At 44.8% G+C, this 27,137-nt stretch overlaps 2 protein-coding genes across 2 annotated transcripts; both read right to left on the bottom strand.

Annotated features, from left to right (window-relative positions):
* Positions 1–3,559: 3,559 nt before the first annotated feature.
* LOC308596888 (uncharacterized protein) lies at positions 3,560–11,579 on the bottom strand (the record flags this gene model as incomplete). Its single annotated transcript, XM_081212192.1, has 3 exons — positions 11,494–11,579; positions 5,870–6,014; positions 3,560–5,357 (listed from the first exon to the last, which is right to left on the bottom strand). The coding sequence occupies exon 3, from the start codon at positions 5,204–5,206 to the stop codon at positions 3,560–3,562; it is 1,647 nt and encodes a 548-aa protein (XP_081068318.1). The 5' UTR covers positions 5,207–5,357; positions 5,870–6,014; positions 11,494–11,579.
* A 2,057-nt stretch (positions 11,580–13,636) lies between these two features.
* On the bottom strand, positions 13,637–26,784 carry LOC308595812 (lithostathine-like). The gene is made up of 5 exons (XM_081210542.1): positions 26,631–26,784; positions 25,753–25,865; positions 16,425–16,562; positions 15,871–15,982; positions 13,637–14,213 (listed from the first exon to the last, which is right to left on the bottom strand). The coding sequence occupies exons 1-5, from the start codon at positions 26,737–26,739 to the stop codon at positions 14,134–14,136; spliced, it is 552 nt and encodes a 183-aa protein (XP_081066668.1). The 5' UTR covers positions 26,740–26,784; the 3' UTR covers positions 13,637–14,133.
* Positions 26,785–27,137: the final 353 nt, after the last annotated feature.

The following is a 27,137-nucleotide window of genomic DNA, read 5'->3' as shown; positions in this document are numbered from 1 at the left end:
AGAGCTATGGCGCTGAGCGGCAATCCGGCGTCGAAGCTCCACTTCCTGGAGAAGCAGGCAGTTTGGGAGGAGGCTCACCCCCCCCCTTATTCCCGGAACAGAAGCCGGATTGGAGGAGGAGGAGGAGGAGGATCCTGATACTTCCAAAGGGGAAGCCCAGGAAAGCCTTGCAGCTGGGGGGGATCTGTGAATATGGTTCTTATTGGAAGAGGTTCTTATTGGAAGAGGGTAGTTAAAAATGTGTGGGAAACTGGGGCTGTTGACAGGGGGGGGGCGGGTCCATGTTTCTGAATGCCAAAGACTCCTACTTTGTGACAAATCTGTGATGCATCAAAGAAAATGTATTGGGAAATGTATTGTGGGAAATGGGGAGAGGTCTTAAAAATCCATGCAACCCTCTTCTCGGGGTTCCTACTCTTGGGGTGTTTGAACCTTGTTGCAACAAATAAAGATCAGGTCAACTGACCGTCCTTTGCTTCTTTAACTTGGCTGGAGGCTCCTTCTTTTGCTGAACGGAGGGACCCCCGGGGAGTGGCACCCTGAGGAGCTGGGCAGCGCGATGTAAATCCGCACCCCGGGATATTTTCCTTCTCAACTCTGTCCCACCTGAGCCTCACCCCCTTACCTAAAAGCCAGACACAGCACAATGTGACAGGATTGTGACTCCTGCCCTCAGCAAAGAAAATAGCTTCCCCTCCCCCCCCTCGGAGCAAAGCAACCCCGGGATGCTGAGGTCCCCCAGTCCTTGAAATGGAAAGGGGAGGGGCTCGGGAAACCTTCAGGGAGCAGGCGGGGAGGGGGCTGCCCAGGCTCCAGAAGCTCCTTCTCGCTGGTTCCTCCCCATCGCCCTCCTGCTGCCTGCCTCCCCTCCGCTTCTACTGGTCCTTTGCAAGTGCGGGGAAGCCCTAGTCCCTCCGGCCCCCCTCAAATTCCTTCTAAGAGCCCCACATTGCACGGGGCAGCCTCACCTGCAGCGAAACAACACACAGCTGCCCTGCAGAGTAGAGCCAGGCTGGGGGGGCACCATGGGGACCCCAGAAATGTGTCCGTAGAAGAAATGCGCCTCCTTCCTTCTCTGGTGTTCAAGTGCTGCCGGTGGGCTTCCCAGAAGAGGCCTCCGCTTGGCCCCTGGGAGGACAGGGGCCCCTTGGGCCTGATCCTGCAGGGCTCGCCTGACGTTCTGGTGCAAGTGAACCCTCTTTTCTCCTTGAAGGTGAACTGGGTTTCCCAAATTTGGGTCTCCAGCTGTTTTTGGACTACAGCTCCCATCACCCCTAGCAGGCAAGACCAGTGGTCAGGGATGATGGCTATTGCTTTCAGGATCTCCAGGTGGCTCTGGCAAGTGAGCCCAGCTGTGTGTGACAAGAGTGGGGGAATTCCTTCCTGGATTCCAGAAGTGGCCATCACCTTTGAATATAGGGGTCAGTGACTCTATTCCTCCAACCGGAGTGAGTGTGGGTCTTCCTCGCCCACTTCCATTCTGCTCCGCCATTCCCAAAGAGTGATTCCTCTGAAGTCAGTAAATTGTTCAGAGTTGCTCAAACAGAGAGAGATTGCAAGGAGCCCCTAAAAGAGCTCTCCAAACAGGGTGATTGGGCTGAAAATACAGTTCATTGTCAAAGAGATTAAAGTGAGGCATGTTGGGGTGATGGATCTTATGGAAATGGTGGAAATGACTGGCAGAATCCGAGACCAGGGAGAAGAGTCGGTGCAAGAAGATTGGAAGAAATTTAAAGTTTATTTACAGAAACATAGTAAAATTAAGGAAGTTTAGAAGGAGGCTGGAATGAAGCTATGTGACTATTGCATAATCAATATAAAGGATTTAAGTTAAATAGATTGTTGAAGGAAAGCAGGAAAGGTAAAATTATACTATGTTAAGACAAATTGATTGGATAAAAATTGGGAAAGGTGGAAAGGATTTGCTGAAATAGCTAATTGAAGCAGAATACAAAAAGGGAGGTGTGAGGAGGTCAAAGAAACAAGTAAATGAATGTTAAGTTATAGAAGGTTTATTGTATTTTTCTGTATTTTCCTTTTTTTCTTTTCTGTTTGACGGTTTTCTGTTCTTTGTTGATGTCTTTGTTGTTGTTTTTTTCTTTTGTTATATTCCTAAAACTTTAATAAATATTATTTTTTAAAAAAATAAAGTGATGCATGTTGGGGGGCAGGGAAACACCCTCTTAATATCATGTGCAAGATCATGGGGTCCTAACCGGGTTTCTCTGTGTGTTCTAGGAGACCATGGGAGAGGGGAGCCTGTCACAGCAGGAGGGGGGGTCTCCCTGGATGCTTCAGGGGCTGGTCTCCTCTGGGTCTCCTGGCCCCCTCCTCTCCTCCCTCTGAGCCTGAACTGCTCTCTGCCCCAGCCTCTTCCTGCTCACCAAACCCTGTTTCCTCCTCAGCTTGCAACACCTCCCCTCCCGGTCTGCTCCCCTTTCTCCCTCTATCTGCTCATTGCCATCCCACAACCAGCCCCCAGGCTCTGAGCCTTCTTCCCTTGTGGGTCCCCCGGCTGGTGCCTCCCCCTCCCCACACCCAGCCAGTCCATGACAGGAAAAACAGAAATAACAGTAAAATCAGTATGATGGTAATATGCACTCTGGTAGGGAAACTCCCTAGCAGCATGACTGAATAAAATCCTCTGGGACTATGAAAAAGAACTATCTTCTCCAAACCCCAGAACAAGCAGTAGCTCTGGGGTTGCCCCATGGGGTTCACGAGTGAAGATGGGACCCACCAGGAGACTTCCCTTCTTCCCCGTCTTGCAATAAGGCTTGGGGGGGGGGGAGAATCCTTGTTAAATTACAGTATTGTAAGTTTTCTTCAGAACACGCAGGGGCAGGGATGAAGTTCTGTTGAAGAAGCAGTGGTGGGGATGAGAGACTTTGGTGCAAAAACCGTCTTGCATGCTTGAATAGAGCAACTCCAGGGCATGAGCCACGTAGCAGCAGGGTAAGGGCCACATGTAGAGCAATTCCTACACTTAGGTCAAAAACACAAACAGAGGCACCAGGACTTCTTCAGTAAAAGTTTACTGAGCTTTCAAAGCATACAGTTCTCACTGGGTCCCCATATAATCTCTATAATCTTAGATTATACTCACATTGTTTGACATTGCCTTCAATATTTCATTGCTGTTCAGTTTTACATATAAACACAAGAACTTCAAATACACGTTGTGTGTTTAAGACTGATTTCTTGCTGAGTTCATTGCTGTGAAGAAAGAGTGGACACTGAAAGGAACACGTCCTGCACTCCATACATCTAAATGGGTTCTTCCATGTGAGAGTCCCTGGATGTTCGTTAAACACTCCATTGCAAATAAAGCACTTTTTGCAATCTTTTCATTTAAACTGCTTCTCCTCTTTGTTGATGGTTTTTAGGGTTTCAAATCCGAATGTTCTTCCAGTACCTGAGTCTGTTGATTTAGAACTTCCACCAGGACTGAAACGCTATCTATTTTACTGATATTTATACAGTTTGTGTTTTGTGTGAGTTTGTTAACATAAATCAAGGGTTCCACTCTTGACTGCAGCTCCTTCCACAGTCCATACATTTAAACAGATTCTCCCCTGTGTGTATGCTGATGTTTTCTAAGGTTTCCATTATGATGAAAGCTCTTTCCGCACTCCATACATTTAAATGGTTTCTCCCCTGTGTGAGTCTGTTGATGTCTTCTAAGGTTTCCATTATGATGAAAGCTCTTTCCGCACTCCATACATTTAAATGGTTTCTCCCCTGTGTGAGTCCGTTGATGTATATTGAGGTGTCCATTCTGACTGAAGCTCTTTCGGCACTCCATACATTTAAATGGTTTCTCCCCTGTGTGAGTCCGTTGATGTATATTGAGGTGTCCATTCTGACTGAAGCTCTTTCCGCACTCTATACATTTATATGGTTTCTCCCCTGTGTGAGTCTGTCGATGATTTCTAAGGTTTCCACTGAAACTGAAGCTCTTTCCACGCTCCATACATTTATAGGGTTTCTCCCCTGTGTGAGTCTGTTGATGTTTTCTAAGGTATGCATTATCAGTAAAGCTCTTTCCACACTCCATACACTTATATGGTTTCTCTCCTGTGTGAATCCGCTGGTGTAATTTAAGGTCTCCATTCTGACTGAAGCACTTTCGACACTCCAGGCATTCAAATGGTTTCTCCCCTGTGTGAGTCCGTTGATGTCTACTGAGGCCTCCACTCTGACTGAAGCTCTTTCCACACTCCATGCATTTATATGGTTTCTCCCCAGAATGAGTCCGTTGATGTTTTCTAAGGCTTCCATTATCAGTAAAGCTCTTTCCGCACTCCATACATTTATATGGTTTCGCCCCTGAATGTGTCCGTTGATGTTTTCTAAGGCTTCCATTAACAGTAAAACTGTTTCCACACTCCATACATTTATATGGTTTCTCCCCTGTGTGAATCTGTTCGTGTAATTTAAGGGCTCCATTCCGACTGAAGCACTTTCCGCACTCCATACATTTAAATGGTTTCTGCCCCGTGTGAATCCTTTGATGTTTTCTAAGGTTTCCACTGCAACTGAAGCTCTTTCCACATTCCATACATTTAAATGGGTTCTCCCCTGTGTGAGTCCGTTGATGTGTTCTAAGCTTTCCATTATCACTAAAGCTTTTTTCGCACTCCATACATTTAAATGGTTTTCCCCCAGTGTGAGTTCGTTGATGTATGTTCAAGTGTCCACTCTGACTGAAGCTTTTTCCACACTCCATACATTTAAATGGTTTCTCCCCTGTGTGAGTCCGCTGATGTAAACTTAAGTCTCCATTCTGACTGAAGCTCTTTCCACAATCCAGACATTTAAAAGGTTTCTCCCCTGTATGAATCCTCTGATGACTTCTAAGTGTATCACTCCGACAGAAGCTCTTTCCACAATCCATGCATTTAAAAGGTTTCTCCCCCGTGTGAGTCCATTGATGTGCTCTAAGTTTATCACTCCGACTGAAGCTCTTTCCACAATCCAGACATTTAAAAGGTTTTTCCCCTGTGTGAAACTGTTGATGTAAACTTAAGTGTCCATGTTGACTGAAGTTCTTCCCACACTCCCTGCATTGGAATTCTTTCTTGCCCATGTGAGTCCGCTGATGTGTTCTAAGTTTTCCACTATCAGTGAAACTTTTCCCACACTCCATACCTTTAAATGGTTTTCCTCCTGTTGGACGTCGTTGATGTGAACTATGGGTGCTCATTCAATGAAGCATTTTCTGCATTTCACACTCTTTTTTTTCTATTCCTAATGATACGAAAGGTGCCCCATTCACTGGGGTTTGAAGTGTCTTCTCCATCTCCTTCTTCAGAGTGGGAGGAACAGAAATCCTGTTTAGGTTTCAAGGAAGAGAACTAAGGGAAAGAGAACATATCAAGCTCCATTAGCACCTTCTCCTATTTCAACATCTCCTACATTCCCTCACCTCCTATCCATGTTCCCAATTTTTAGGAAATGAAGTTGCAATGTCATCAGATGATAGTAATTCATCAGCAACTTTCAAAATCCTCAATCAATGTTAATAAAGCAGCATGATTTTTTTAAAGAATGATGTGCTGTCTCATCTCTTGCCCGTCTTCTGACGCAGGACTATCCTAAAATGACACTGAAAAGCAGGATATTCACGGCAAATAGATAAACTGTGCTTCGTGGAATGTGTAGTACCTTGAAAATGTAGTATTGATTCACTGATAGCCTGAAGCTGTGTTATTTCTGGGGAGATGAATTCCTGTTCTGTCTTAAAGATCCGAATCATACAATATCATGGGGTGTTAGGGGAGTGTTAGTACTTTTGGTGGAGGTAATGTAGTCCGCCTGCTGGAGTAATTTATCCACCATTGGTCCCCACCCTGCACTCAGCTCTCACCTGTGTATTCCAGAAGCTGTCAGGATGGAATAGGGACCACAATCCCAGGAACGGCTTCAACTGGCCGGCAAAACCAGGTGAGGATAGATGATGGGTCTCAAATCCTTGGTGTATTAGGGAATTCTGCTGCAGGTGAAGAAAGGCCCTGGTGGATGGAAAGGATGAGCACAACAGTGAATCCCACAGTCAAGGAGGCAGATTATGTTCATTCTGCAGAGGAAAGTGAAGCGCAGATGGGGCTAGGCAACCTGGGAAGGGAGCCCATCAAGAAGGAAAACTCTGGTCGTAATACTTTGGTTCACTCCTTCGCTTCCTCGTGAGTTATCTTCAGGAAAAGAAAAGGCTATGGAGGAAAACCCAGACAAATCCAGAGTGGACTCTCTAAGATGGTTGGATGCTGCCCTGCACACCTCCTTCCAGCCACTCCTGCAGCCAAGCTGGTGCCTGACGTACTGCTCTGCTTTCCTTGGGACCATATAAGCCAGGCTGAGAAGGGGGTCTTGTTGTCTAGGCAGCCCAGGACCCCCAAACACACTGCCTAGGCAGTGCTGCTAACACAGCAGTTTCAGGGGGGCGATGAACTCAGATCTGTGTATCAGAATCTCTCCAATGTGGAATATGTAAAACGGAACTGCTGCTTATGTCATACATCAATTAAAAAGTATTCAGAATATTTGTCTTTTGAAGAAAAGACCACCAAGTATCCGATGGCCCCTTCAAAGCTAATAAAAGTCTAGTGCCTGGAGCTTTGGGGTTGCAGGACCAGGAAAGCTTCTGCCACCATTATCCTTCCAATTGGGATTCAGGCCTCACCATGGAACTGAAATTGCCCTAGCTGTGCTGTTTCCTGGTTCTGCTGGATCTCTCAGCGGCTTTGGAGACCTTTGACCATGGTATCCTTCTGGACTCTCTAAGGGAGCTGGGGGCCCTGCTATGCAGTGGTTCCCCTCCTACCTCCTAGGCCATGTCCAGAAATTGATGTTGGGGGATGAGTGTTCTGACCCCTGGGTGCTCCCTTGTGGGAGCAACAGGGTTGCCGTAAACGATAATCCCACCCACAAACTCTCATTCACACGAAGTCTGTAAATTTTTTGGAGTGTGTGTGTGTCACACACCTCGCCTGTGCTAATACTGGCAGTCTTTGGCCTGTATAGGCACACCCTGTATGTAGAGCCTCCAGCCACAGGCACTGTCTATCATGAAAATGGGTCCTTTGACTGGGAAGATTCATGCAATGGCTATCATTGGATGCTGATGGGTTGTATCTCAGCTTGTCAGTCACTCTGACACTGCCTACAAAGAATAAGAGGAACAGAAATGCTTTTGACTTCCATATCAAGCCTGAGAGCCATTCCATTGACTCTGCACCCCTGTTTCTGATGACAGGTGTACATTATCCTCATCCTCAATGAACCAGGCAGTGGAAAAGACACTTTAAGATGAAAGCCTGAGAGAGAGGAAAAGGTTTCTGGGATCTTCCGGGTTAGCGCGATCGGTTAATGGCGGATTCCCTCTGAGCTCCGGAGGGAATCGGCTCTACTAAAGACGGGTCCTGCCACGGCGATGACGCGGGGACCCTCAGAAACCATAGGCGCTGAAGCCTGTGGACTTGGTGGGCACCATTTGCGCCCCCCCGACCCACAAAGAAGCCTTTTTAAAGGCTTCGGAGAGGGTGCGGGGAGTGGCGTGGTGCTGTGAGTAGACCGCTACTTCAGTGGAGTGAAGCCGCGAGCCATGGCCGGAGATCGCTGACTTTTTTCCTTGAACATTTGGGCTGAAAAAAACAACAACCGTGAGTAGTACGGAATTTGGACTTAAAATTTTTCTTTTCATTGAATTCGGAACGATCGGGGGAGTGCTAAAAGGAAGTCCGCACCCCTTTTCTGCAGACATTTAAAGCAAGAATCAGATAACTAAGGTGGAGAGACCATTTCTCTCTTTGTGAGACAAAAGTTATTAATTTCACGATTGGCATTAGAAGTTTTGTGCTGGAGGATAAGAACTGAATTCTAGAAGTGGATGTGAAACCCCCCCTGGATCCGGGAGCGATCCGCGAGTGAGCCTGTTGAGGAGACACAAGGAGTTTGACAGCTGTCAAAGGAGCTGTCAAACGAGCTGTCAAATCTAGAAAAATTGTTATTTAATATCTTTGTGGACTAGACATGTTACATTTGATTTTAAGTTGTTGGAAACAATGAAGAAATAAGTAATAAGGTAATTAACTGTTGGAGAAGGGTTACTAAATAATCAGAACCTCTCTAGGGGGGACTTACAATGGCTGCAGATGGAAAATTACAGGCTGAGTTGGAAAAAATGTTTCTTCTCGTGGGAAAGCTACAAGACCAGAGCACAGCTATGGCTACAAATCTTGCAACCTTGAATTCTAAAGTAAATAATCCTGTTGACTGTGTTAAGGGCTTGACAAAAAATAACTCTGCAGCTGAATCAGAAGTGATATTTTCAGAACTAGAGGAGAGAGAAGGAGGAGCGGAAATATTGCTGGTGGAAAGGGCCCACCAGAAGCCTACAATTGTGGAACATAAAGAAAACAAGAAAATTGTGGATGAATCATGGATTACAAATTTGTTCAAGATGAAAGAGGAAGCCTTTGGGACATTTGGAACATTTGGATTTTAAAAAAGCAAGAAATATGATTGGGGCTCCGTTTTGGAATATGGAGGACTGGCTGGAAGAAACATGGATTTTACTGGGATAGAGCTCCTTCGAGACCCGATGACCAACATAAAGGACTACCAACAAAACCGGCGGAGAGGGACTGACAGAGATTTGAAGGCCTCGGATGTGAGAAATCCAGGCTAAGAACTGATATCGTGGAATCTTCTTTTTGGGGGGATCGAAACCGGGAAAGAGGGGGGGTGAGAGCGTTTGAATCCAAAAGGACTATAATTTTATGATTTTTATGTTTAGGTAGTATGTTTAGTAACTAATATATAAAATTGGGAAATCTGTGGAAGGGAACCTGGGTCGACCTTAGAAAAGGATGTAATGATTATAATTGAGGTATAAGTTAAATTTGGTTAACTAAGAAGAACTAAGTTAAAAGAAAAAATGATCGTAATAATACTGTAAAAATGAGAGTAAGAACTTGCTGAGTTAATTATTGGAATTAGGATGTATGAAGGGGAGGTGCGGGGAAGTCAGAGAATGTGGTTATGAAAGTAAGGATTGGAAATTATACATGTTTGTCTCTGTCTTTGTGTGTTTGTGATGTCAATATAAAATGTAAAACCCAATAAAAATTTTATAAAAAAAGAAGAAGAAGAAAAGGTTTCTGGCTGATTCCTGGGTAGGACTGCGGAAACAAAGAGCCGCTTCCTAGAAGGCCTCTCTCCTCCTCTCTTCCTCTTGGGATTTCCTTACCTCTCCAGGGAGACCAATGGTTGGACTTGGCAAAACCGCTGTATCTACCATTAATTTGATTTTGATTTTGAATTGATATTAGAATGAATTGATTTTAGAATGCATTTTTATTAACTGATTGTGATTATATGTAAACTGTGTTACTTTTATTGTTGTTAGCTACTCTGAGCCCAGCTTCGGCTGGGGAGGGCAGGATATAAATTATTATTATTATTATTATTATTATTATTATTATGGACAGGTCAGGGGCTTATGGGGTGGGAATTGGGTGGAGCTTGCAGGAAGGAAGGTGTGTCTTGTTAACGGAGAAATCTGAGGGCCCCCCTGGACAAAAAACAAGGACACCAGCCAGGAATACCAGAGCAAAACAGCAGCCAGTAGGCTTGGTCTTTATTGAAGACTGTCGTGACAGGACTCCCACCTGCCACCAGGTGGAACAAGATGGAAGCCCTGAACAAGAGAGAACCCAATCTTTTATTAGCTGCTAATGCCAATGTTACACCCCCCCCAAACTACATCATGCTTACATCATGAAAGGGGAGGTCTGGTGGCAGTAATCTGAGCATCCTGGACCCTGCCCCATAGTTCTCCTTGCCCTCCACCAAACACCCATCAAGTATAACAAAAGAGATATTTACATTTCCCTGCTAGGAGCAGAAGTGCGAGAATGGAGGGGGGATGGGGGGAGTGCAAAAAAACATTACCACCATGCGGCCTGACTTATACCCCCCCAACAAGAAAGGAAATGGCAGAAATGTGGCCTGTTGTTTAAAGCGGCGTCAGCAGAATTAAAAGCTGCCGTGTGGCCTACGTCTGGGGTCGCACACCACCATTCATGGCCAGTGGAGCCCACGGCCATCCTCCCCCACGCCAGCAAAAAGGAAACAGCTGAAATGTGGCCTACAGCTGGAGGGTGGCGAATGGCGGCCTCGAGGGATCCCCCCCCCTGCCGCTACAAAAACAAGAAGGCCACCCTCTGCGGTCTAGCTGGGCGCCTGCCCAGAAAGAAAATTGCACCCTAGCTTGGCGGAGGGGCCATGCCCCTTCCAATCAGGCCAGATGTTACCTTAATCCGGCTGCCAGTACCCGCTCTTGATGACCCTGATCCTGGAAGGAAGAAAACCAAAAGAGGCTTGGACAAAGGGGTCGGCCTCTTTTCTTTGGCCTTTGCCACACTCCCGGCCGGCCACCCATTGTCCTCCCTGACCTGTTTCCCAGCCAAGTTAATCCCACCCTTTTGTCTTCATCTGGGTTGGTTCTTTCTAGAATGGCTACCTGTCTGGCACTCAGGTATCAGGATGCCAGGGATTATCACTCAGGCAGAGAGGCTGCTGAGTAGCTGAGCTCACATGTCTATATGAATTTCTGAAGTTCTCCCTGTGAGCCAGTACATAGAGACATTTATCAGTGAATTCCTACATTTGGTATCGTGCAGCAAAGGCCCTTTGAATAGATAGGAAGAAACTGTGATGATTGTGGGGACAAATCACAAAAGTCACTAAAGTGATGGTGCTGATATACAGACTACCAGCCTATACATACATTCCTGCAACAGTCTGGGCAGGGCAGGGGCCTATGGGGTGGGAAGAGGATAGAGGTTGCAGGAAGGAAGGGGTGGGGGGACACGACCCCCCACTTTCCAGGCATCCCTCTCTGGTCGCCTTGAAGGGGTGGCCGATTCTTGGGTGGGAGGGAGAAGGGAGAAGCCAAGGCGGCCCCTCCAGAGAATCCCTTCAGGCCCCACCACGGAGACGTCTCCCCAAAGACTGGTCTTCCTAGCTCTCTCTCTCTTCCCCCCATTGCTGCCCTTCCCTGCCCCAGGGATGCTCCCCCTCCCCACTTCCTCGACCCCCTCCCTCTGTCACAGAGTCTGCCCTGAACCCAAAGTCCCCCCTTGGTGTGGCTCACCCGTCGCCCTGCGCCCCCCCATCTCTCCATCCGGAGGCCCCCCCCCCAAAACGAGCAGGGGAGGGACAGGGGGTCTCTATCCAAGCGTCCCTCACGCCCGTTAACCCTTTCATGGCCCACCTCTTTCCGCGCGGAACCCACAGCGCCCCAGGGATGCCTGCGCGGGGAAATGGGGCGAGGGGGCTTCGTTGGGATCCCCTGGGTGGGCTTCCTAAGGGCCCAAGGAAAACCCCCTTCGCAGCACGCGTGCAGGGATCCAGATCCACGACAGGCGCTTTCGGGAGCTGGAGGGAGTCTCTGGATCCTTCTCTCGCCTCCCCCCGCGCCCCCTTTACCTCTTTGTCCTCGCTCCGGATTCTCCTTTCCTTTCCGGCAACATCCACGTGGGTGGGGGGGATATACCTGCCGCCCCTCCTCCCCTTTCCGAAAGCGCGCCCCCTAGAGCTACGTCCAGAGCAGCAGTCCGGCGCAAAAGCTCCTCTTCCGGGAGAAGCAGGCAGTTTGGGAGGGAGCTCACCCCCCCTTTATTCTCGGAACAGAATCCGAATTTTGAGGAGGAGGAACAGGAGGAGGAGGAGAAATGGGTGCAACGGAAGGGGGCGGGATCTGGGGTTATGGGGGGTGGGGTGAGAGAAGGATGTGCCGGGAGGGGAGGGGAGGAATTGAGGGGGGGGAGAGTAAGGTTTTCCCCCTCCCCTCTTCCGTCTGTGGATCAGGAGAGGGGGGAGGGGCTGATCCCGGCAATCCACTTGCAAAGTGGGGTCCCCCACCCCACAATGTTTACATTGCAAAATCCTTCCCTCCCCCACCCCACGCCACCAGATTAGATCCGTCCGTGTTTTAGGTACTGGTGCACATTGAGCAGCGGCTTGGACTCTGTGACTCCTGAGTTACGGGGAAAAATGGGGCTCTGACTTTTACACACACACACACACACACACACACACACACACACACACACGAGACATCCAGGTAAAATTCATCCCTTGTGTCTCCCGTCAGAGGTAACACAATGAGGCCAATAAGAAAGCAAGGCCTGCTGTTGATCTGTTTGCGGGCAGAGGCTCCCTCCCCCCATCCAAGGAATAAAGTAATCCAGTCTCAGTGGCGGTTTATTTTGTGGGGTAAAATCCTAAAAAAAGAGACCTCAACAACTTCAATCCTAAAAAAAAAAAAGCTCAAGAACTTCAAAGGTCAACAACTTTGGTTGGCTCTCATGGCCCTTCACTTCATCAAATCTGGCCCTCTTTGAAAAAAGTTTGGAAACCACTGGAATAAGGTCATTCAACTTGTGATTTGGTGTGCGCACGCTGTGGACTCAGTGGACGGCGCTGGGTCGCCACAGACAACTTTGTCATTTCTTACTAAGATATGAAGCTACCAGCATGAGTTTGACCAAACTGTGGGAGGCAGTGGAATACAGGAGGGCCTGGCGTGCTCTGGTCCAGGGGGTCACGAAGAGTCGGACATGACTAAATGACTAAACAACAACTATTTCTGGGTTAGCAGAATCTGTAACCTGAAGCATCTGTAACCCGAGGTGCCACTGTATTACAGAAAAGTCCTTGACGCAGCCAACTAACGCATGCAGTAACGTTGCTTACTATCTCCTGATAGCGGCACTGACCAATCACACCAAACACAATGGGGGGTTGGAGCGGAACAGCTGGAAATCAGCTGATTGGCAGGCGGGGAACTGCAGCTGACGATTATGTGGGCGGCAATTCCCACCCAGAGGGGCTTGAGGGGGCGAGCCCACTTTGTAAGCACCCAGGAATGGCCCTGCAGGGGAGATGGCTAGTGTGCCCACAGAGAGGGCTCTGAGTGCCCACTCTGGCATGCATGCCATAGGTTCGCCACCGCTTAGCTAGACTGAGCTTGGAGCAACTAGGCTGGTGTGGAAGGAATTTTGTTGTTGCTGGAGTGCCTCATTTCCTCAGACTGAAGTGCTCCCAAACCCTGAATCTTAGGAGGGCATGTTTGATAATAATAAGATAATAATAATAATAATAATAATAATAATAATAATAAGAAGAAGAAGAAGAAGAAGAAGAAGAAGAAGAAGAAGAAGAAGAAGAAGAAAGATTAGGAATAAGAAAGATTAAGGAATACATTAAAATGTTTTGATGGCTGGTTGGGGATCCCTACAGAAGTTGCAAAGGCAGGACCCCAGATTCTTGTATTGGTATCCTAAGGCTGGAACCCCCCCCCCATGGCCTGTGTGTCATTCTGGCTTTAGCACTCATAGGACCTGGGAGATGAGGGTTCGAATCCCCACACAGCTATGATGCTCCTGCTGGGTGATCTTGGACCAATCGTGATCTTTCAGCTTGGCCTACCTCACAGGGCTGTTCTGAGGATGGAATGGGGTTGAGGGAGAACCATGCCTGCCACATGGACCTTTGGAAGGGGGAGAGGTGGGATCTGAATGTCACAATAAACAACTGTTTCAAGAATACAGAGGACATGGACGCAGAATTGCATGCACAGAAAGAGGTTTATTGTCACTACGGAGGAAGACGGGAGCTGGCCAGAGAGAGGGAGAGCAGACAGCTTGCAAAGGTTTGCATTTCCATGATGTGGTCTGGGAAAGGGGGTTCCAAAGTTGGCCCCATCACTTTGCAAAGCACAAGGAAAGCTTCGTTTACTCAGCTAACCAGTCCACAAAAGCATCTCATCTCTGCAGAAAAGTGAGACAGGTTTCATATCTCATGGGGCAAATTTCCCAGTTGGGGGGGGGTGTACTGTTGCTCACAGCCTCAGGCTTTGGATTTTGCTAGGTCTTAGTGGAATCAAGAGTCCAAATTGGATTTATTTGGGGAAACGCCTCTTGTTTTTTCTGCTCCAGGCCAATAGAGGAGGGGAGGGAATAGATTTCCTGCAGGTGGACAGAGCAGGTGGGAAAGGGGGCTGGCCTTGGACCTGTCAGGAAGCTGGAGGTCTTTGGGTGTTCCTCTCAGGCCCAGGGTGGCATTTCAGGCATAATCAGTGGCCTTGTATTTGCAAAGGAATGGCAAGGTAGTCGTACAGGAACGCTGGATCCATTTCTGGGAACCTGCAGGGCAGAAGGTTGAGAGAGATTGTTAGGGAGTGTCCAGAAATTGAGAGAGAAAGAAGACTTCCTTTTGAGTAAATCAAGTATTTGCTTCCCTGTTTTGGAGAGAGGAACAATTATGAGGAAAAGCAACGAAGAGATTTGATAAATACGTAAGCACAAGTATTTCGAACAAGCCAGTCTACTTTTGCCAGTAGAGGGTGTGTGGGTGTGGGTGTGGGTGTGGGTGTGTGTGTGTGTGATGCAGAACTCTTTCCCCATGGTTTATGAGATCTTTGTGATGGTTGAGATGTTTTCTAGCATTCCCCACGCCTGCATGAATGAAACTTCACTGAAGCCACCTATCAAAAAGCTGAATTCTGCATTTAAATTAAGTTCCACCTTAGCAATGGGGCAGAGTTCCTGTTCCCTACTCTGGGACAACGAAGATCATGGCCACTGGTTCCATCACCTCCTGGCAAATAGAAGGGGGAGAAATGGAGGCAGTGAGAGATTTTACTTTCTTGGGCTCCATGATCACTGTAGATGGTGACAGCAGCCGCGAAATTAAAAGACGCCTGCTCCTTGGGAGAAAGGCGATGGCAAACCTAGACAGCATCTTAAAAAGCAGAGACATGACCTTGCCAACAAAGGTCCGTATAGTTAAAGCCACGGTTTTCCTGGTAATGATGTATGGAAGTGAGAGCTGGACCATCAAGAAGGCTGATCGCCGAAGAATTGATGCTTTTGAATTCTGGTGCTGGAGGAGACTCTTGAGAGTCCCATGGACTGCAAGAAGATCAAACGCATCCATTCTTAAGGAAATTAGCCCTGAGTGCTCACTGGAAGGACAGATCATGAAGCTGAGGCTCCAATACTTTGGCCACCTCATGAGAAGAGAAGACTCCCTGGGAAAGACCCTGATGTTGGGAAAGATTGAGGGCCCAAGAAGAAGGGGACGACAGAGGACGAGATGGTGGGACAGTGTTCTCGAAGCTACCAGCATGAGTTTGACCAAACTGCGGGAGGCAGTGGAAGACAGAAGTGCCTGGCGTGCTCTGGTCCATGGGGTCATGAAGAGTCGGACACGACTAAACAACAACAACACTCTGGGACAAAGAACCACTCTAGACTTTGCCCACCGACCCCAATGGAGGTAACAGTTCAAAAACAAAAATGCAGCCCAGGTGATACGAAGTGCCAAGTATAAAGAGGAAAATAGTGGGGTTCTCTCTCTGGGGCCCCATCTCTCCCTGTCCTCAGTTTCCTTGTCAAGTCCTTTCTGCACAGGAATAAGTAAGTCTGTCCTTTTCATTTTTTGTCAGTTTCCCATTTCCCCATTCTTGAGTTCTCTATATTTCCACATCAGTTTGTGATTCTTGGTGGGTTTGGTTACCATATTTTAGCTCCTCCTGATCATCCATCAGCATTTTAAGGCCATTTTCAAACAATCGGCATGTTTTTGCAAAGCAATTTCCCCCAATACAAGGAACTTTTGCATGTTACTTTTGCGGATGTTAGCATTTTAAAGCACACTGGAAGTATATGTGTTTTTGCGCATACTTGGTTGGAGAACTGCATTGCAACATTCAGAGTTTCTGAGGATGGCTTTGTTTTAGTTCCCCTCAATTCCTTGAATGGAATGGGGTTTCCTTCCCCAGTCTCTGTTCCTGCATACCTGAATAAGAAATGGAGACACATTCGTCTGAAGAGACTGAGTTGCTGATTCTCCGGCCGTCCCAGAGGGGTTGAGAGAAGACAGATCCATCGCTCCATTCCCAGATCATATTCTGGAGAGAGAGAAGGAGAAAGGAAGGTCCTGTGATAAAAGGGTAATGCAAGCCCATTGCTCCCCACATCCCCAGAGAGGACACAGCTGGGGAATCAGCACAACTGACAAGGCCAAGGGGTTGGTTTGAGTCTCCAGCGGCTGGAGCCATAAAAGTGAAAGGGGACTGACAATTAGTACGGTGTTGGGCATAATCTGTGACTTTATAGATAGCGCAATGAGAGTTGGGAAGGAGGAAAGGCAATGAGGATCTGGAGCTGGAGTTTCAGAACCTCCCACAGAGCCACTCTGAGAAATAATCCCGTCTCCAAATGGGATTTGACATTTGAGGAAGAAAGTGGTTTCAGAGGGAAGTGAGAGCCGGTGAGCTACAGCTGAAGGACCTCAAGGAAGCTGAGGATCTCGTACAGTCAGCATCTTCAGAGAGTCCTAAAGGCACCTACCGAGGTACGACGGTCAGCTGCCAGGCCGATCCAGACGTTGCTAGGGCCATATTTTCGCAGGTAACTGTAAACCACATTTGCTTCCCTTGCAGAAAGAATGGAGGCCAGCTGGAACCCATGTCTCATCTGGCAGCTGACCTGCAAAGAGAAGAAAGGGGAAACCAGTGAGATGCTGCCCAGAGCCAGGATTCCCAAGGAGTCGGCCCTTGCTCTTCTCTCTCTCTCTCTCTCTCTCTCTCTCTCTCTCTCTCTCTCTCTGTTTTCACAACTCCTTTTTTTATTATTGGAAAGTAAATACATCAATACCAAACCATGCATAAAGAACAATATAAAGGGGGGGGAAATAAAGAAGAAAAAGGGGAGAAATGCAAAGAAAAGTAGACAGTAAAAGAATAAAGAAAAGTATAATATTTCGTTAAAGGATAATGCAACTACTTGACAGCTAACTCTGTAAGAGAGATACTTTAGCTCTGAAGGGTCTCTCCGGACCTGAAACTGTTGCTTTTTTTTTGGTTAAAGGGGGGATTTCTGAAAGTTGGAAAAGCTACTTTATTGTTACAAGTCTGGACTGCTACTGTGTCCCCCTAGAGGAACTTTGAAATTGCCACAATTGGCCAGGGAATTTTCCACTTTAAACTGGCCAAGGGGAATTTTCCACTACAAAACAAGTAACCATGGGATTGACCTTGATCCTTAGATAAAGTGTTATGGCAGACTCGACTCAGGAAAAAACAACAAGATCGGGTAAAATTAGACTGCAGCAGCATAGACCGTCAGCGTCCGGCCTCCCTGCCCCACCAGGGGAAGATTCAGCCCAGGTGACACCTAAAGGAATGGCATCTGAAGGGGGTCTAGCTTCAGCACTAGATAAAATTTTTGAATCTTTGGAAAAATTAAGCAAACAAGTTGCTGAAGTGACAACTACAATTGATCAAAACACGTCAAGCATCAATAACTTGGGGCAGAAGGTGAACTCAAATACAGAATCTATTGAGAAACTGCTGCAGGAATCTACTTTGAATCGAAAAACAGCTGAAGAAGCCAAGGAAAAAGCATTGGCTGTAGAGGAAAAGATACCACCGATTTGTAGACAGCTTGAGGACCACAAGTCATTGCTGTCTATGATTGAATTAAAAGAAAAACAGATAAATCTAAGGATCGGGGCTGTACCTGAACTTGAGAAAGACAGTTTGATTGATTTTCTTACGCAGGAATTCGCAGACTTTTGGAATTTAGACTCAGACAAGTTAGATTTTAAGATAGTAAGTGCTTTCAGACTTGGAAGAGGGGGGAGAAAGAACAGGGTGAGAGACTGTTTGATTACCCTCCGATCAAGAGAGGAGAGAGACAGAATATTAAGTCTGCACTTCCAGAAGACCTTGGAAATAGGTGAATCAAGAGTGGAGATATTTAAGGACATCCCTAAACATCTTTTGGATCTTAGGTCCAACTATGGAGATCTAGTGGCCCTGCTAAGAGGAAATAGAACCATCTTCAGGTGGGAATTCCCCCAAGGCCTAGCTTTTACCTTTAAAGGGAAAAGGTTCAAAATAAGATCAGTGGAAGATAAAGAAAAATTTCTGAAAGAACATGGAGAAGACCTGCAAAAAGAAGCTGAAGAAGAGCCAAGAGCATTAAAAACAGGAATACAAGACATAGTACCACTACCTTTGGGATTGGACAAGTTAGAGAAGGCGATACCACCGGCAGAACAAGAACAATTACTTGGCGCAATTGGAGGAAAAGTAAAATAAATACACCATGTCCCTGCAACTATTAAGTTGGAATATTCATGGATTTAACTCCCCGGAGAAAAGGAAAAAAGTCTTTCATTTATTGAAAAAGGAACAATTGGACTTGATTTGCTTGCAGGAAACACATGTGATAAGGCTTCATAGGAAAGTACTGATTAATAAAAGATTGGGCCAAGAATTTATTTCATCGGACAAGGTTAAAAAGAGAGGAGTAGTAATTTATGCGAAAGAGAGCCTATCACCGAAATTTATTTTAATAGATGACCAAGGAAGATATGTGGCAATTGAAATCCGAACACAAGGAGAAAAATTCTTGATAGTAGGAGTATATGCACCAAATGAGGGGAAATCTGAATTTTTTAAGAAGTTGCATGAGACATTGTTAGACTATATGGATTACAACATTATTATGATGGGAGATATGAATGGAGTGGTATCTACAAATATGGACAAGTCACAGAGACAGGTAGTTACCAAAGATGGCAGACTACCAAAAACCTTTTTTGAGATGACTGACAATATGGACTTGATTGACATATGGAGAATAAAGAATCCCTTGGGCAGAGAGGGGACCTTCTTCTCTGAAGCCAAAATGACATGGACAAGAATTGACCAAATCTGGATAACTAGAGGACTGGCACCTAAGACTCGAAAAGTGGATATTTGCCCTAAAACTTGCTCCAACCATAATGCTGTGAAAATGGAGATGAAATTAACACCTGCCGGTTCCTTCAGATGGAGGATGAATGACACCTTGTCAAGAAGTTACCAAGAAGGCGCAAAAAACCTTGAGAGACTATTTTGAGATAAATATGAACACTACCATAGAAAAAAAAGTAATCTGGGACGCAAGTAAAGCAGTTATGAGGGGGTTTCTCATTCAACAGAATGCAATAAAGAAGAGAACTCAAAATGAGAAAAAAGATAAAAGAGGGTGGAAAAAATGGAAAAAAAAGAGGGTGAGAAGAAACTGAGAGCGAAACCAAAGTCACAATAGATTCTGAGAGAAATAAAGTTATACCAAGTTCAATATATGAAGATGATGAATCAGGAAATAGAATGGAGAATTAAACAGATGAGACAAAGGACATTTGAATCGGCCAATAAATGGGGAAAATTGTTAGCTTGGCAAATGAAAAAAAGACAAAAATTTAACACCATTACCAACTTGGAAGTGGAAGGAAAGAACATCTAGAATCCAGTGGAAATTAGAAAATGCTTCCAGAGGTACTTTAAACAGTTATATACACAAGGGCCACAGAAAGAGTGTGATTTAGACCAATTTTTAAAAACAAATGGAATTCAAAAAATCTCTCAAGAAAATAAGTTAATGTTGAATTACAAAATAACAGAACAGGAGGTGGAAGGTGCCATCCAGAACATGCAGTTGGGCAAATCTCCAGGGCCTGATGGCTTAACCTCAAAATATTATAGGTCCTTGAAGGATTGGATAATTCAACCACTAAAGGAGGTCTGCAATGAAATTTTGGAGGGGGAAAAAGTGCCAGAGTCGTGGAAGGAAGCTTATATTACACTAATACCGAAAAATGAGTCTGAAAAGACACAACTCAAGAACTACCGCCCCATATCCCTGCTTAATGTGGATTATAAATTTTTTGCAAATATTTTGGCTAAAAGGTTAAAAAAAGTATTAGTGGAGGAGACATATAAAGACCAAGCTGGCTTTCTCCCGGGTAGACACTTGCCTGACAACACGAGGAATATAATCAACATTTTGGAGATGTTGCAAGTGAATATTAATACTAAAGCTGTTTTAATTTTTGTAGATGCGGAGAAAGCCTTTGATAATATTTCTTGGAGTTTCATGAAGAAAAATCTTCAGAGGATGGGGGTTGGTCAAGGGTTTGAAAATGGTATAAGTGCAATTTACTCAGAACAAAAGGCTAAACTAATAGTTAACAATGTGGTGACAGAGGAATTTAAGATAGAGAAAGGGACACGACAAGGCTGCCCAATTTCCCCTTTGCTTTTTATTTCGGTCCTGGAGGTTCTGCTAAATATGATCAGAAGGGACCGTCTGATTAAAGGTATACAGGTCGGAGCCAAACAGTACAAATTGAAAGCTTTTGCAGATGATTTAGTATTGACGTTACAGGAGCCAGAATCTACTACTAAAAGAGTATTAGAATTGATTCAAGAATTTGGTCATGTGGCAGGATTTAAGTTGAACAAGTTAAAAACTAAGGTGCTTGAGAAAAATTTAACACCGATTGAGAAAGAGAGGTTTCAGAAGGAGACAGGTTAAACACTGGTTAAGAAAGTAAAATACCTGGGGGTTAATATGACCGCTAAGAACTTAAACCTATTTAAAGACAATTATGAGAAATGTTGGTCAGAAGTGAAAAAGGATTTAGAGATATGGTCAAACTTGAAGCTTTCCTTGTTGGGTCGAATTGAAGTGATAAAGATAAATGTATTGCCAAGAATGTTATTTTTGTTTCAATCATTGCAAATCTTGGACAAGATGGACTGTTTCAAGAAGTGGCAGAGAGACATTTCTAGATTTGTCTGGCAGGGCAAGAAGCCCAGGATAAAATTTAAAATATTAACGGATGCAAAGGAAAGAGGCGGATTTGCCCTGCCAGACCTTAAACTTTATTATGAATCAGCAGCATTCTGCTGGCTGAAAAAATGGCTGCTTCTTGAGAACACAGACATTTTGGATTTAGAAGGTTTCAATAATGTTTTTGGGTGGCATGCATATTTGTGGTATGACAAGGTTAAACCACATAAAGCATTTAAAAACCATATTGTTAGGAAAGCATTGTTAAATGTTTGGATAAGATATAAGGACTTATTGGAAAACAAAACCCCAAGGTGGCTGTCACCGATGGAAGCGAAAGCTCAGAAAAAGCTCAATATGGAGGTCAGATGGCCGAAATATTGGGAAATTTTGGAACAAGAGGGAGATAGACTGAAATTGCAGAGTTTTGAGAAATTAAAAAACAAAGTGCGAGACTGGCTTCATTATTATCAGATAATGGAGGCATATAATTTGGACAAGAAAATTGGCTTCCAGGTGGAAAAATCAAAATTAGAAACAGAATTGCTACAACCCAAAACTAAGATTTTGTCAAAGATGTATAACTTGCTGTTGAAATGGAATACACAGGATGAAATGGTGAAATCTGCTATGATTAAATGGGCACAAGATGTCGGACACAACATAATGATGGCTGACTGGGAACAGTTATGGACCACAGGTATGAAGTTTACGGCATGCAATGCCCTAAGAGAGAATATTATGAAAATGATATACAGGTGGTACAAGTCAAGCTTGCAAAAATCTATCATTTGCCCGATAATTAATGCTGGAAATGTAAAGAAACTGAAGGTACATTCTTTCATCTTTGGTGGACGTGCCCAAGGATTAAGGCTTTCTGGGAGATGATCTATAATGAATTGAAAAAGGTATTTAAATATACCTTCTTGAAGAAACCAGAGGCCTTTCTCCTGGGCATAGTTGGCCAGTTGGTGCCAAAGAAGGATAGAACTGTGGGGGAGGGAGACAGTGCTCCTGAAGGTAGGAACCTATCAATTGATGAAGATGATCATCGAAATGTCATAGACCAAATGGAGCAAACAGCACGCAGACCTAGTGGTGGGAGGAAAAAATCCTTAAATAAGAGACACGGGGGAATGATTAATGGACTTCAATGTCTGTACACTAATGCGCAAAGCATGGGAAATAAACAAGATGAGCTTGAGCTCTTGGTACAGCAAACTAAATATGACATAATAGGCATCACTGAAACCTGGTGGGATAAGTCCCACGATTGGAATGTAATAATGGAGGGATACAATCTATTTCAGAGAAACAGACCAGACAAGAAAGGAGGAGGAGTGGCGTTATATGTCAGGGATGTGTATACCTGTGAAGAGATCCAAGATTCCGAACCTCAAAGCCAAAGTGAGAGCATTTGGGTCAAAATTAAGGGAGAGAAGAATAACAGGGACCTCATTGTGGGAGTTTACTATAGATCCCCAAGCCAAACGGAGGACATAGATGATGCCTTCCTGGAACAGATGGCCAAGCATGCAAAAGGAAGGGAGATAGTAGTAATGGGGGACTTCAATTACCCGGATATTTGTTGGATGTCAAACTCAGCCAAGAGCATAAGGTCAAACAGATTCCTTACTGGCCTTGCAGACAACTTCATTGTCCAGAAAGTGGGAGAAGCAACAAGAGGAACAGCCATTTTAGATCTGGTCCTAACCAATGTTGATGATCTGGTTAGTGGGGTAGAAGTGGAAGGATCATTAGGCGCGAGTGATCATGCTCTTCTGAAGTTTACTATACAGCGGAAAGGAGCAGCCAGGCATACTAGGACTCAATTTCTTGACTTTAAGAAAGCCGACTTCATAAAACTTAGGGAAGTGCTGGGTGGGATCCCATGGACAGTAATACTAAAAGGAAAGGGAGTTCATGATGGCTGGGAGTTTGTTAAGAGGGAGATACTAAAAGCACAACGTCAGGCAATACCAATGAGATGGAAACATGGAAGGTGCCTAAAGAAGCCAGGGTGGCTATCTAAAGAACTTTTAACTGAGTTAAGATTAAAAGAGGATGTGTACAAAAAATGGAAAAGGGGGGAAACCACCAAAGAGGAATTCAAACAAATAGCCAGCACGTGTAGACACAAAGTCAGAAAAGCTAAAGCACAGAATGAACTCAGGCTTGCTAGAGAGGTTAAAAGCAACAAAAAAGGCTTTTATGGGTATGTTCGTAGCAAAAGGAAGAACAAAGAAACAGTGGGGTCACTCAGAGGAGAAGATGGTGAAATGCAAACAGGGGACACAGAAAGGGCTGAACTCCTCAATGCCTTCTTTGCCTCAGTCTTCTCCGATAAGGAAAACAAGGCCCGACCTAAAGAATTTGGAGCAAATGATTCAGCAAAGGAAACACAGCCCAGAATAACTAAGCAGATAGTACAAGAATACTTGGCCAGTTTAGATGTATTCAAGTCTCCAGGGCCAGATGAACTGCATCCAAGAGTATTAAAAGAACTGTCAGATGTGATCTCAGAACCACTGGCAGTCATCTTTGAGAATTCCTGGAGAACAGGCGAAGTCCCGGCAGACTGGAGGAGGGCAAATGTTGTCCCTATTTTCAAAAAGGGGAAAAGAGAGGACCCAAATAATTACCGCCCAGTCAGTCTGACATCAATACCAGGGAAGATTCTGGAGCAGATCATTAAGCAAACAGTCTGTGCGCACCTAGAAAGGAATGCTGTGATCACCAATAGTCAGCATGGATTTCTGAAAAATAAGTCATGTCAGACTAACCTGATCTCATTTTTTGACAGAATTACAAGCCTGGTAGATGAAGGGAACGCAGTGGATGTAGCCTACCTTGATTTCAGCAAGGCATTTGACAAGGTGCCCCATGATATTCTTGTAAAGAAATTGGTAAAATGCGGTCTTGACTATGCTACCACTCAGTGGATTTGTAACTGGCTGACTGACCAAACCCAAAGAGTGCTCATCAATGGTTCCTCTTCATCCTGGAGAAGAGTGACTAGTGGGGTGCCACAGGGTTCTGTCTTGGGCCCGGTCTTATTCAACATCTTTATCAATGACTTGGATGATGGACTCAAGGGCTTCCTGATCAAATTTGCAGATGACACCAAACTGGGAGGGGTGGCTAACACCCCAGAGGACAGGATCACACTTCAAAATGACCTTGACAGATTAGAGAACTGGGCCAAAACAAACAAGATGAATTTTAACAGGGAGAAATATAAAGTATTGCACTTGGGCAAAAAAAATGAGAGGCACAAATACAAGATGGGTGACACCTGGCTTGAGAGCAGTACATGTGAAAAGGATCTAGGAGTCTTGGTTGACCACAAACTTGACATGAGCCAACAGTGTGACGCGGCAGCTAAAAAAGCCAATGCAATTCTGGGCTGCATCAATAGGAGTATAGCATCTAGATCAAGGGAAGTAATAATGCCACTGTATTCTGCTCTGGTCAGACCTCACCTGGAGTACTGTGTCCAGTTCTGGGCACCACAATTCAAGAAGGACACTGACAAACTGGAACGTGTCCAGAGGAGGGCAACCAAAATGGTCAAAGGCCTGGAAACGATGCCTTATGAGGAACGGTTAAGGGAGCTGGGCATGTTTAGCCTGGAGAAGAGGAGGTTAAGGGGTGATATGATAGCCATGTTCAAATATATAAAAGGATGTCACATAGAGGAGGGAGAAAGGTTGTTTTCTGCTGCTCCAGAGAAGCGGACACGGAGCAATGGATCCAAACTACAAGAAAGAAGATTCCACCTAAACATTAGGAAGAACTTCCTGACAGTAAGAGCTGTTCGACAGTGGAATTTGCTGCCAAGGAGTGTGGTGGAGTCTCCTCCTTTGGAGGTCTTTAAGCAGAGGCTTGACAACCATATGTCAGGAGTGCTCTGATGGTGTTTCCTGCTTGGCAGGGGGTTGGACTCGATGGCCCTTGTGGTCTCTTCCAACTCTATGATTCTATGATTCTATGAACTTTCTTTATGTATGCCAGCAAGAATACTTATTGCAAAGTATTGGAAGACACAAGATCTACCCACTTTGGAAGAATGGCAGATGAAGGTGATAGACTACATGGAACTGGCAGAAATGACTGGCAGAATTCGAGACCAGGGAGAAGAGTCGGTGGAAGAAGATTGGAAAAAGTTCAAAGACTATTTACAGAAATATTGTAAAATTAATGAATGTTAGAATGATGTTGGATAGAAACTAAGTGGTTTTCAGCTGTAATGTTATAAGGGAATATGAAAAAATGGACTATTATTAGGCAAAAATCTAATGTTACAATACTCTAAGATTGAAGACTAGGGTAAACAAAGAGGGGAGGGATTTGCTTAACTAACAAACTGAACTCGAATACAGAAAAGGGAGGCATGAGGAGGTCCGGGAAATAAGCAAATGAAAGATAAGTGATTGAAAGACTGAATTGTTTTTAACTATTTTTATTTCTCATTTTTCTTTTTTCTTTCTCTATTTTGTAATATTTTGAAAATATTAATAAATATTTTTTTAAAAAAGTATAATATTTCAATACAATAAACACTATTTTACAAAATAATAGTAGTAATAGACTTCCATCACTCTCACAACATTTCCTTTCACATTTAATATTTTATCAGTATTTCAGTATTATTTCATCTTAATATATAGATATGCATATATGTATGTTTTCCCTTTTACATTCATGAGGTCATTCTAGACACAGCCAAATTTTTACATTAGAACCTTGTCTTTCTAAATAATCATTCAAGCACTTCCATTCCTTCTTGACTGTAATCACTGGCTTTAGTCTTGTTACGTCCGTCAATTTGGCCAGTTCCAAATATTCACATAATTTAAATAACCATTCCTCTTTGGTCAGTACCTAGTTACCCTTCCAGTACTTAGCCACCAGGATTCTTGCCACAGAAATAATTTAGTATTTTCTCTAGAAATATCACTATTCAATATTCCCAAAAGGTATGTTTCTGGTCTTTTGCTATGTAAAGTTCTTAGTAACTTTCTTATTTCTTCTCATTCCCCCAACTTACCTCGGCATCATCCCACGAGCGGCTGGAGCTAAAATACTGGTAGCAGTACTTTCTGTAGAAGATACCTCCTGCAGGGCAGTGAGCGCGAGCGCTCTGGGTGCGATTGGCGGCACCTGTGAGGAATTGGATTGAGAATGGAATAGATGCCCCAGACCACCAACCCTTTCCTTGACAGATGGAGCCCCTCAAGGAAGCCCTGGCGTTAGGAATTGGGAGGTAACTTCTGGCTCTTTCCAAACTAATCTTTCCCCCTTGACCTGCCACCTGCTGACACCCCTCTTTATGGGAACCCAAAAGTTATTGCCAAAATGGTTGCAGCACAGTGTTGTCTATGCAGCTCCAGCAGGGGCTTTTCCACATCTGATTTGTGATATAATAATCATAATCATAATCATAATCATAATCATAATCATAATCATAATCATAATCATAATCATAATCATAATCATAATCATAATCATAATCATAATCATAATCATAATTTATTTATACCCCGCCCGTCTCCCTGGGTCCCCCCAGCCATTCTGGGCGGCTTCCAACAAAACACTAAAATACAGTAACCTATTAAACATTAAAAGCTTTCCTAAACAGGGCTGCTTTTAGATGTCTTCTAAAAGTTTGGTAGTTTTTTTTCCTCTTTAACATCTGGTGGGAGGGTGTTCCACAGGGCGGGCACCACCACTGAGAAGGCCCTCTGCCTGGTTCCCTGTAACTTGGCTTCTCGCAGCGAGGGAACCACCAGAAGGCCCTCGGAGCTGGACCTCAGTGTCTCGGCTCAACGATGGGGGTGGAGATGCTCCTTCAGGTATACTGGACCAAGCCTGCTTAGGGCTTTCAAGGTCAGCACCAACACTTATTCCCCTTCTACTAATGCTCACCTTCTGCCAAAGGGTTCAGGATCAGGCAGCCCAACAGGCAGAGTCCAAGGTAGACAACTTGCCCCATCTTCTGGTTCTCCTGGGAAAAGAAAGTGTCAGCAACATTCATCCCAGCTAAGGGCCTGGCATTTCAAGAAACGATGGGTCCATTGTGTGGCTCAGGGTGTGTGTGTGTATTTTTGGGGCTTTGAGCTTGTGATCATTCAAAATTCAAAAAACAGGCAATGCTAAGTTGCTTATAAGACCCAAACTATCTCATCTCCTTTGACAACATCAAATATTGCTGCAGCCAGGTTCAGTATTTTCCAAGTCATACGGAAAGCAAAGTTAGCTGTGTTGCAGTTTGTAAGAAAAATCTCCAGGTGCTTTTGTGGGCAATACCATTTTGAACACCAGGACCCTAAACTGGAAGAAGAGGCTTTTACACCCCCTGAATATGGTACTTTATTCCACAAGAGAACATCTACTGGGAAAAGTCACCCAGTTTGGTTTCTGTTTCTGGAACAC

Source organism: Podarcis bocagei (assembly GCF_964188305.1).
Source record: "Podarcis bocagei genome assembly, chromosome: 10".
Lineage (NCBI taxonomy): Eukaryota > Metazoa > Chordata > Lepidosauria > Squamata > Lacertidae > Podarcis > Podarcis bocagei.
This window is presented reverse-complemented; position numbering and strand designations above follow the sequence as displayed.